Source organism: Nerophis lumbriciformis, linkage group LG19 (genome assembly GCF_033978685.3).
Source record: "Nerophis lumbriciformis linkage group LG19, RoL_Nlum_v2.1, whole genome shotgun sequence".
In the NCBI taxonomy this organism is placed as follows: domain Eukaryota; kingdom Metazoa; phylum Chordata; class Actinopteri; order Syngnathiformes; family Syngnathidae; genus Nerophis; species Nerophis lumbriciformis.
Genome location: NC_084566.2, coordinates 28,457,783 through 28,470,157, shown reverse-complemented (window position 1 = coordinate 28,470,157; position 12,375 = coordinate 28,457,783). Strand labels below are relative to the sequence as shown.

The 12,375-nt window shown below is 40.2% G+C and overlaps 1 protein-coding gene across 2 annotated transcripts in view; it reads left to right on the top strand.

Moving 5' to 3' along the window:
• LOC133618569 (zinc finger E-box-binding homeobox 1-like) overlaps window positions 1-12,375 on the top strand; it is a 92,977-nt gene that overhangs the window by 59,902 nt on the left and 20,700 nt on the right. For both annotated transcript variants that reach the window (XM_061979052.1, XM_061979053.2), the window contains exons 3-4: window positions 2,413-2,601; window positions 10,108-10,307. In XM_061979052.1, the coding sequence (XP_061835036.1) occupies window positions 2,413-2,601; window positions 10,108-10,307 (389 nt within the window). The remainder of the gene's footprint in view (window positions 1-2,412; window positions 2,602-10,107; window positions 10,308-12,375) is intronic.

The window sequence follows — 12,375 nt, the reverse complement described above, 5'->3', positions numbered from 1 at the left end:
GATTCGATAATTCGACAATAGATTATTGAACTTAAAAATGTTTTTTAGCAAGCAAAGCGGCTAGATCACAATAACTAAACAAAAGCCAAAACTAGTACCGTATTTTTCGGAGTATAAGTAGGTCCGGAGTATAAGTATAAATAACCGACTGAGAATGTGCCTGGTATGTTAACGTAACATATTATGGTAAGAGTCATTCAAATAACTATAACATATAGAACATGCTATACGTTTACCAAACAATCTGTCACTCCTAATCGCTAAATCCCATGAAATCTTATACGTCTAGTCCAGGGGTCGGCAACCCGCGGCTCTAGAGCCGCATGCGGCTCTTTAGCGCCGCCCGAGTGGCTCTCTGGAGCTTTTTCAAAAATGTATGAAAAATGGAAAAAGATGAGCGGAAAAAATATATTTTTTGTTTTAATATGGTTTTTGTAGGAGGACAAACATGACACAAACCTCCCTAATTGTTATAAAGCACACTGTTTATATTAAACATGCTTCACTGACTCAAGTATTTGGCGAGCGCCGTTTTGTCCTACTAATTTTGGCGGTCCTTGAACTCACCGTGGTTTGTTTACATGTATAACTTTCTCCGATTTTCGAGGACGTGTTTTATGCCACTTCTTTTTCTGTCTCATTTTGTCCACCAAACTTGTAACGTTGTGCATGAATGCACAAAGGTGAGTTTTGTTGATGTTATTGACTTGTGTGGAGTGCTAATCAGACATATTTGGTCACTGCAAGACTGCAAGCTAATCGATGCTAACATGCTATTTAGGCTAGCTATATGTACATATTGCATCATTATGCCTCATTTGTAGCTATATTTATATATTTCCTTTAAGTCATCTCAATTCAATGTATATCTCATGACACACTATATGTATGTAATATGGCTTTTAATTTGTTGCGGCTCCAGACAGATTTGTTTTTGTATTTTTGGTCCAATATGGCTCTTTCAACATTTTGAGTTGCCGACCCCTGCACTAGTCTCTTACGTGAATGAGATAAATAATATTATTTGATATTTTACGGTAATGTGTTAATAATTTCACACATAAGTCGCTCCTGAGTATAAGTCGCACCCCCGGCCAAACTATGAAAAAAACTGCGATTTATAGTCCGAAAAATACGGTATTGGCTCACATTTCCAAAATTTGGGAAAGAATATGGACATGTAATTTTGTGTGTTCCTGAGCGTGCATCCCTTTCGAATGAGTTTTTTTTTAATGTAAGAAAAATCTTTAGCCATGTAAACACTGGGAAACGGCTGTAGTATAGAGTTTAGTTAAAAAAGGAAACATTACAATAATCTGCTGCAGGTGGAGGTGACGAGCAAAGGAAGGAACATTTTGGGTGAGGTTGTGGGGAACACCAATCATGTAGTAGGGTATGAACACAAAACAATGGTACTGAATGGAGTAACGATTGCTGCAAAACATTAGGGGAAAAAATAGAAAGGCAGGGAGGAACTAAGCAAAAAAATATAATCAACACAAAAGTACTATAGAAGCAAAGATATGGTCAAAAAGTTGATGGCATGGTCTGTGTGCGGCAGAGAACAGGAGGGAAAGAACCAGCAAGAAGCAGGTGCGGGCAATCAGCTTAAGAAGCCCATTGTAATTACAGTCAGGTGTACTCAGTTCGCCCGCCTTCCACTGGCGCCATGGCAACTGAGGGCAGCGAATAAAAAGAGAGCGAGATACAGCCAGGAAAAGCAAGCAGGCCAAAACAGGAATGTAGCACCACCCTTTCTTTGTCAACACACACACACACACAGTTTCACCTGGCCCTGACCAGGCGCTGCAGGAAGGGGCGTGGCACTTGGCGCCCATTATAGCTCTCATTATAATGCTCAGTCTCCATGGCGATCTGGGAAAGCTCATAAGGAGCCAAAAAAGTTTAAACACGTGTGCCCTTCCTGCAGGCCTGCTAAAGAAAAGCATTCAGCACTGCGACACTTCCACGTTGACACTGCCGTCGGGATCAACAGGTGGCGAATTATGTCAGCCATCATAGGACAAGGAGGCTCGTTGGACCGTCACACGCAACTAAACCTGGAGGAGATCCAGATTAAGTAACAATGCCTTGACTCAGCCTGGCCAGAGAATGTTTAGTTGTGCATAATGCGTATCTTAGCCTACTGGCCCCAAATCCTGATCATCTTTGAGTCTGTAAACATCTTCAGTTGCAAGATTCAAGTAAATTATCTTGTTGGTGTTCCTCAACTTTTTGTTAAGAAGAATCTGTTTGTCACAGGAAACAGGCAGAATATGTAGCGCTGGCGCCCTCTAGTGGCGCTTCCGAGAACAACAGATGTGCCCTGTCAGGGTACATATAAATGTCACCATTTGGATGTTCCTTTTTTATTTGACAAATGCATGTATGTGTGTGGTTGTGTGTCTTCAGTGACAGAAGAGTTTGTGTCTGAAGAAGAAGATGAAGACGAAGAAGCAGGGGAGGAAGAGGAGGAGGAGGATGCAGTGACCGATGATCTGGTGGATGGCATCCTCCAGAAAGGAGACACGGCCATCATCTACCCAGAAGCCCCCGACGATGACCAGAGTCCAGCAGAGATGGGCGGAGTGGATGAAAACGGTAACATTTGTTGTGTATCCATGGTGTAGTGTGTCTCTGTTGTTTGTGTTATATTAAGAGAGAGACTAAGTCATCCTTGACTGATCACTCATCACAGCACTGACACCCTCCATTTCCACCAGGGGTGTCAAAGATCCGGCCCGCGAATGAATTATCTATGGTATTTCTTTAGTACAGTAGGGGGACGGCATGGCGCGGTTCGATCCCCACCTTCTACCAACCTAGTCACGTCCGTTGTGTCCTTGAGCAAGACACTTCACCCTTGCTCCTGATGGGTCGTGGTTAAAGGCCTTGCATGGCAACTCCCGCCATCAGCATACCTGCCAACTACTCCGGTTTTCCCGTAATTAGTACGGTTTTCATCAACCTATTCCGGGTTACGGTTGCAGTGATAAAAAATACGGTTTTTCATTAATTAAAAAAAAAAATTTTTTTTTAAGTTTTATTCACGAAATCGCATAACAACAATGACAATCGACACTGCTTCCCGTAACTTCCTATCGAGCCATTCCGAATGCCATGCGCGAAGCTATTTATAGCACCGCTGCCAAGCACGAGGCACCAGTTGTATGGCGTCACATTAGTGCCAAAAATCCGAGCGCATAAAAACTGTTATCGCGCGCTGATTCTCCACTTCGTGCGCGCGCGACAACATTTTGCGCGCGCATGGTGCCTTTTAGCGCGCGCGCGGTGCCTTTCTGCGCGCTCTCTGTGTACTCCTGGCATCTCTCCTCGCGCTGTCATGTTTATTTTTGGCACTTTGGGGGCGGGTACGCTTAGACGGCCCCTCCTTTCTGATTGGTCAGGTGAAAAACGCTGAAAAATGCTCAGAGCCAATCAGAAGTATAGCAGGGCGGGTCATCGTCAATATGTATCAAGATTTACGGAGGAAGAAGTGGATAAAAAAATGTCGCGCGCTGATGAAGGTTATTTCATACCACATAAACACAATACAGGGTAATACAAAATGCGACCCAAATAAATAATAAGACAACAAACACCATAATCACATCTTTCAGCCAGAACTGGTCCACCAGCAATAACATCCAACCATAACATTATTTTATATTTTCACTTCTTCTTGAACATTTGTTTTCTAATTTATGGAATTTCTTTTGATTCAGCCATAAAATTAATGAAATAATCTTTGAATTTTGTTTTTAAAATGTTAAAAATAGCTTTTAATAATGTATTCTGAAACAGTTTAAAATAATCAGAGAACTGACTAACACTGACCCTACACAACTATGTTGCACAATTAAGTCTTTTTTTTTTTAAAGCGAAAGAGGTAATTTCAACAGGTACAGCATCCTATGTCATATCTACATGTAATAAGATTTGTAACAAGGCAAATCGTTTGTAAATTGGTCGAAAATCGAGCAAGTTATGGTAATTTAAGTAGTACATGTACCATTGACATCAATGTAATGATTGAGGCTAGATGTCCGAGGTAAGATGGCTACAACGTTGCTACACTGGAGAATGATTGGTCATATGAAAAATGCTCACAGCCAATCAGAAAGAAGGGGCCGTCTAAGTGCCAAAAAGAAACATGACAGCGCGAGGAGAGATGCCAGGAGTACACAGAAAGCGCGCTAAAAGGCACCGCACGCGCTCAGAAAGGCACCACGCGCGTGCAAAATGGTGTCGCGCGCGCGCACGAAGTGGAGAATCGGCGCGCGATAACAGTTTTTATGCGCTCGGATTTTTGGCACTAATGTGACGCCATACAGTTGCCATTGTTTCCAAACGAGCGAACGATCATGGAATCAGCCGGAGAAAAATCGCAAACGAGTCTTAAACCGAAAAGAAAACTGCAGTCATTCCGTGAAGAATATTCAAAAGCCTATCCGGGAATAATTATCCGTTCCAAAAACGGTGAAAACTACGCGAATTGCACCTTGTGCAGACAAGATTTTTCGATCGCACACGGAGGAATTAGCGATGTAAAAGACCACGTTGGGACAAAAAAACACAAGTCTAATGCCGTTGCTAGCGATACAAGTGGAAAACTTTCAACGTTTTTCGTTGCCCAAACAGTGATGGTTTTAGCAACATTTTAACCTGTCTGAATGCTAATAATCATTTTGCGGCGGGGGGCTTCGCCCCCCTGAAACCCCCACCAGGACTTTGTCCTGGACCTACCGGGGCCTGCGGCCCCTGGACCCTGGCTACTATGTTTTTCTGATTTCAAAAGTTGGCAGGTATGCATTAGTGTGTGAATGTGTGTGTGAATGGGTGAATGTGGAAATAGTGTCAAAGCGCTTTGAGTACGTTGAAGGTAAAAAAGCGCCATACAAGTATAACCCATTTACCATTTAGTATTAGAACCGACCCGCTGTTTTGCACGCACCAATACTCCATCAGTGTTGGCGCTAGGAATTTTCAAAATGGGGTCCCTGGGACCCCATCAAGTCATAAAAATGGGGTCCCACAGTACATTTTTGGGGTACAACTTATTTGTAACCGTTTTGAAAACAAATCATAAACGTATGCATTATCCTGTTGTATCTCACATTTTATATTGTGTTTTGGAAAAAGGTTGTCATAAACGTTACATAATTCATTGAAAAAATAATACAAAAGAAAACATTTGTATACATATGTAATATGTATACAAACATTTCGGTTCGGTACGTACCTCGGTTTAGAGGTCACGGTTGGGTTCATTTTCGGTACAGTAAGAAAACAACAAAATATAAATTTTTGGGTTATTTATTTACCAAATTTGCAAAATCTTCCACCAAAAATATTTTTCTTAGTGATGTGAAGTAATGGGAACCTTGGATAGGTCAATTATTCATAATAACATTGATTTTGATTCAATATTATGTTTTGAACAATGACAGTTTGGAAAAAAAAAAAAACAGCTTTGTTTTATTAGTCAACATTGCAACTTTTTCTAAATTACATTTAACCTTTAAGCTTTTTTATTTCACTTTTGTTATGTTTTTGTTTATTTTAATAGTATTTTTAGAATGTGCCGTGGTCCTTTAAAACATTAGCTGTGGGCCGCAAATGGCCTCCGGGGCACACTTTTGACACCCCTGCTATAGATCAGTGTTTTTCAACCACTGTGCCGTGGCACACAGGTGTGCCGTGAGATACAGTCTGGGGTGCCGTGGGAGATTATGTCATTTCACCTATTTGGGTTAAAAATAGTGCCGTTGTTGTCTAGAGCTCGGCTGAGTAACTGTGTAATACGCTTCCATATCAGTAGGTGGCAGCAGGTAGCTAATCGCTTTTTAAACGTCGTAAACCAAAAATAAACAAAAGGTGAGTGCCCCTAAGAAAGGACATTGAAGCTTAGGGAAGGCTATGGATAACAAAACTAAAACTGAACTGGCTACAAAGTAAACAAAAACAGAATGCTGGACGACAGCAAAGACTTACTGTGGAGCAAGACAATGTACATCCGAACATGACATGACAATCAACAATGTCCCCACAAAGAAGGATAAAAACAACTGAAATATTCTTGATTGCTAAAACAAAGTAGATGCGGGGAATATCGCTCAAAGGAAGACATGAAACTGCTACAGGAAAATACCAAAAAAAGAGAAAAAGCCACTAAAATAGGAGCACAAGACAAGAAGAAAAACACTACACACAGGAAAACAGCAAAAAAGTCAAATAAGTCAGGGTGTGATGTGACAGGTGGTGACAGTACACCTACTTTGAGACAAGAGCTATAGTGATGCCTGCTTGGTTATGCTTTAAAGTCATATCCAAATGACTTTTTTTCTGTCAACTGAGTTTAGTTTTTTAATGATTTCTGCTGGTGGTGTGCCTCCGCATTTTTTCAACACAAAAAAAAAAAAACCCGTGCCGAAACGGTTCAATACAAATACACGTACCGTTACACCCCTAATATGTAAATGTATTCAGTTATAAACATTCATTCACTTTCTTCTTTCCTTCATGGATCTAAACTTTACCGCTGCCGGTATTTTTTCCTATATTTTTATTGTAATATTTTCAGAACGTGTTTTTTCTATTTTTGGCCAAAGTATGACAAAGAAAACAATCTGAAGTTGTCTTTATTTTTTTGTTTTAATGCCATGATTTTAATAGTCCGGCCCGCGTGTGCACAGATTTTTCCTCCATACGGCCCCTGAGCTAAAATGAGTTTGACACCCCTGCTCCAGGGTGTTCCAGGTCGACCAATCAGCTTGTCTTTAACGGATCTAGTTTACGCGTTTTTGTATAGACTTGAAATTTAGATATAATAGAATGCTTTATTGTCATCAATCATGAGAGCATGTCAAAAAAATACAGGTAACTACTCTATTAGGTTCATTTAAAATACAATATAAACATTATGCAACAGTGAAAAACTGTGTAAGCTATTGGTACAGATTCAATATCCTAATGGCTTACGGGTAAAAATAGTTTTTAACTTATTTGTCCTGCTCTTGTGTGACCGAAATCTCTTCCCTGATGGCAGCAGGTTGAACAAGTGTTGACCAGGGTGAGAATGTGTTGTCATTAACGTCAAAGTCAAGTTTGTACGAACTTTCAACAAAACACAACGTATGCGTACTTATCAAAGACAAATGTTTTGGTTTTCGCTTACGGGAAAGACAAATTTAAGCCTTTCCTTGAACTTAACCTACACATTTCTGTGAACATTGTAATTAAGGGTCTTTGATTGATAGTTTTCATAAACATTGACGCAGATAGAAAGTATTTTTTTAACCTTTAACGTACTTACTTACATTCGTTGATTTCTGTCAGAGTGGCTTCCAACGAACTTGTGAAAGCGGATTTTTGTTGTTTTTCCACTAACCCAACGACATTTAGATTGCTCAGTATACTGTAGTGTTTTTTTATAAACATTAAAGCCAATTTAAGATCTTTAGCACACATAGCATACATGTTTTCCCAAGTGTTTTTGTAACCATCGAAGCTGAATTTAAAGTCTTTAACCAACCTGAAATGCAAAGTGTTGACATTCAAGTTAGTTCTGTCATGACGTGGATTTTTACGCAGCTTACTGCGTGGATTGTTTTCCCGGGATGCAAACGGACTAGACCAGGGGTCGGCAACCTTTACCAGTCAAAGAGCCATTTTGACCAGTTTCACAAATTATAGAAAACAATGGGAGCCGCAAACATTTTTGAAATTTTAAATGAAATAACACTGCATACAAAGTTTTTTTTTTTTGCTTTGTGCTATGTATAAACCAGGGGTCTCAGACACGCTGCCCACACCTTTACATGGAATTTTTAGGCTGGTGCGGGTTCTAACTGCATAGCGTTTGTCAGCGTCATGCGTGCCGTGATGGTACAGCATATAGCGCCCACTACATCCAGCGTGCCAGATCAGCCACATGTTGTATGGGGCTTCCGCTTGCTCACATAGATGACTGCAAGGCATACTTGCTCAACAACCACACAGGTTACACTGACGGTGGCGGTATAAAAAAAAAAAAACTTTAACACTCTTACTAATAATGCGCCACACTGGGAGAACATCTGCAACAACATAAACACAACAGGACAAATACCCAGAATCCCATGCAGCCCTAACTCTTCCGGGATACATTATACACCCCCGCTACCAAACCCCGCCCACCTCAACCGTCGCACATTGTGAGGGAGCAGGCTTGGGGTAGGGGCGGGGTTTGGTGGTAGCAGGGGTCTATAATGTATCCCGGAAGAGTTAGGGCTGCATGGGATTCTGGGGGTTTGTTCTGTTGTGTTTATGTTGTGTTAAGGTGCAGATGTTCTCCCGAAATGTGTTTGTCATTCTTGTTTGGTTTTGGTTCAAAGTGTGGCGCATTATTAGTAAGAGTGTTAAAGTTGTTTTATATGGTCACCGTCAGTGTAACCTGTGTGGCTGTTGACCAAGTATGCCTTGCTGTCACGTACGTGTGCAAGCAGAAGATGTATATTGTATAACAAGTGTTATGCTGGCACGCTGTTAATGCAGATTGTAGAGGGTGCCAAATGTTGTAACATCATGGCACGCCCTTATTATAGCTGTAAGGGTAAAAATCGGTGAATATTGATCCCGGGAGTTTTCTGCGAGAGGCACTGAAATCTGGAAGTCTCACGGGAAAATTGGGGGGTTCAGCAAGTAAGCTGCTGAGCCGCATCAGAGTGATCAAAGAGCCGCATGCGGCTCCGGAGCCGCGGGTTGCCGACCCCTGGACTAGACCATGGCTTGAAGGTAAAAACATGATTTTATCTTGACTCAAAAAAGGGGTACAAACAAAAGGCGCTCAAGGCGAAAGCACAATTTAACGAAAGAAAAAAAAACGTAAACACTTAGCCTGAACTATGGTCATAAACAAACAAGACTTACTGTGGCATAGCATGAAGTGAACAATCGCATGAAAACAAGCATGAAAGGATCATCAATAGAGCAATTCAGAGTACCAAGATGGGCAGAGCAAGAAATGAACATCAGCATGAAACTATGAACAGGAACTATGGCATGGACAGAGCAAACACAGAGTATCAGCATGAAACTATCAGCACAGAGCAATAACAGAGTAATGTCGCCAGGACGACTAACTGAAAAAACAGGTTTAAATAATAGTCTCTTGATTAGAACAGGTGCGTGAGTCTAAACAAATGAGGCAGGTGAAACTAATGAGTCGCCATGGTGACAAAACAAACAAGGAAGTGCAAAAACAGGAACTATGGAGTCCAAAACTAGCAGAAAATAACAAAACTAGGGATGTCCGATAATGGCTTTTTGCCGATATCCGATATTCCGATATTGTCCAACTCTTTAATTACCGATACCGATATCAACCGATATATGCAGTCGTGGAATTAACACATTATTATGCCTAATTTGGACAACCAGGTATGGTGAAGATAAGGTACTTTTTTTTAAAATTCATAAAATAAGATAAATAAATAAAAAACATTTTCTTGAATAAAAAAGAAAGTAAAACAATATAAAAACAGTTACATAGAAACTAGTAATTAATGAAAATGAGTCAAATTAACTGTTAAAGGTTAGTACTATTAGTGGACCAGCAGCACGCACAATCATGCATGCTTACGGACTGTATCCCTTGCAGACTGTATTGATATATATTGATATATAATGTAGGAACCAGAATATTAATAACAGAAAGAAACAACCTTTTTGTGTGAATGAGTGTAAATGGGGGAGGGAGGTTTTTTGGGTTGGTGCACTAATTGTAATTGTATCTTGTGTTTTTTATGTTGATTTAACAAAAAAAAAAAAAAAACGATATCGATAATAAAAAAAACAATACCGATAATTTCCGATATTACATTTTAACGCATTTATCGGGGACATCTCTAAACAAAACATAATCCAGACCACAGAACATGACAAGTTCCAAGTCTTCGGTGAACATAACAAACCTGTTTTCGTAACAATCCAAGACGAATTAAAGTTTTAACTGGTTTCTCATATGTCAAAGACAAATATGAGTCTTCAATAAACATCAAAGACGATTTTGTTTCCCCCCCCTCAAATGAACACAGCTCTAAACTGCCTCTGTATGCCGCCAAACAGGCACGCCGGACTCGTCGCAGCTGCACACGTGTCCCTACTGCTCGCGGGGCTACAAGCGCAACGCCTCACTGAAGGAGCACATCAAGTACCGCCACGAGACCAGCGAAGACAACTACAGCTGCTCGCACTGCAGCTACACCTTCACGTACCGCTCGCAGCTAGAGCGGCACATGAGCCACCACAGGGGCAGCAAGGAGCAGGTACACCAATCTCCAAAATACTAGAAACAGGCGCTGGTAAGATGCAGTACAGCCGACACAATAACACACAAAGTGAGCATTAGTTTATTTGTAAGGTGTGTTGGTGACGAACCCCAGGATGCAGAGAAGGCAGGCTTTGTGCAGGAAAACATGATTTAATGTTGAAAATAAAGAAAACACAAACCAGTAGTGATGGGTCCGGCAACACCGATGCATCGGCGCATGCGTCGAGCTCATAGAGCAAAACCCTGAGTCGGTGCGCGTACCGCTTTTAGAAAGTCACGTGACCGATCATGAGCTGTTTTGGTCACGTGACCGATACGCGAACTGTGTCGCACTGACGCCTCCTCTGTGCCCTGTGAGCGGGTCTTTTCTACAGCCGGAGAAATAATAACTAAGAACAGAAAGCGTCTAAAATTGAATACGTTGGAAAAACTGTTTTTTTTTAAAATAAAAATGTGTAAAAAAAATGATAATTTCCAGGTCCACAAGCATCCTCATTCACAACACGTTCTCTCAGATTTCCATGTTATGATACATGTTCACATTATTTATTGACTGTATCTAAAAAAGACAAAAAATATATTTTTATTTAGATGAAGTTATGAAATAATCCTAAATGAAATACAATGACTTGGTTTATATTATTGTATATACTAGGTCAGTGGTTCTCAACCTTTTTTCAGCGATGTACCCCCTGTGAATTTTTTTTAAATTCAAGTAGCCCCTAATCAGAGCAAAGCATTTTTGGTTGAAAAAAATAGATAAAGAAGTAAAATACAGCACTATGTCATCAGTTTCTGATTTATTAAATTGTATAACAGTGCAAAATATTGCTCATTTGTAGTGGTCTTTCTTGAACTATTTGGAAAACAAAGATATAAAAATAACTAAAAACTTAAATAAACAAGTGATTCAATTATAAATAAAGATTTCTACACATAGAAGTAATCATCAACTTAAAGTGCCCTCTTTGGGGATTGTATTAGAGATCCATTTGGATTCATGAACTTAATTCTAAACATTTCTTCACAAAAAAATAAATCTTTAACATCAATATTTATGGAACATGTCCACAGAAAATCTAGCTGTCAACACTGAATATTGCATTGTTGCATTTCTTTTCAGTTCTTTTTGACAGACATTTTAGTGACAAACCTGAGCTTGTGCTTCACTGAGTTTATTAACTTACATTCATATTTTGTTGAAATATTATTCAATAAATATATTTATAAAGGATTTTTGAATTGTTGCTATTTTTAGAATATTTAAAAAAAATCTCACATACCCCTTGGCATACCTTTAAGTACCCCCAGGGGTACGCGTACCCCCATTTGAGAACCACTGTACTAGGTCATAAAATCATTGTCAGTTGAGTCGGTCCATAGGTTGCCTGTAGGGATTTTTAATGTCCAGCAGATGTCAGTATTTAGTGACACAGTATCAATACAGTTTTGCAATGTGTCGAAACACTTCATGACGCCTCATCAACCCATCACTACAAACCAGTAACTTGAAGACAGGAAACAGGATACCAGGAAAACAGGAACTATGGAAAAAAAAAATCAGTCCACAGCATTCAGCTTACAGCTACACTGACATCGACAATACTCCAGCAGTGACTGGAGGGCAGGGCAGGTATAAATAGCAGCCGGCTGATTGACACCAGGTGTGGCCAGGTGTCAATCAGCCGCCGCTGAGTGGAAACAGCGTTCAGGGAGACAAGCAGGAAACAACCAAAATAAAGGCGCTGACAGGAAATACAGACAAACAGAAGGAAAACTAAAACATAACCAAACTGCCAGGGACAAGCCTGACAGTGTCATGCACGGAATGAAGTGGGTTGTGTGTAATATGTAGCCGGGTGAAGTAGACGTTCTAGTTTTACTTCATTGTTGACAGTCAACAAAGCAAAGTGACGGCTTCACCTTACAGGAGAAAAGAAAATGATTAACTTAAGTAGCAGCAGCTGCACCCATACCACTTCTGTTCTACTCCACCTAATTATCAACTTGATTTTACGTTTCTACAAATAAATCAAGAGTACCAATCTTTTTTTTTTTTTTTT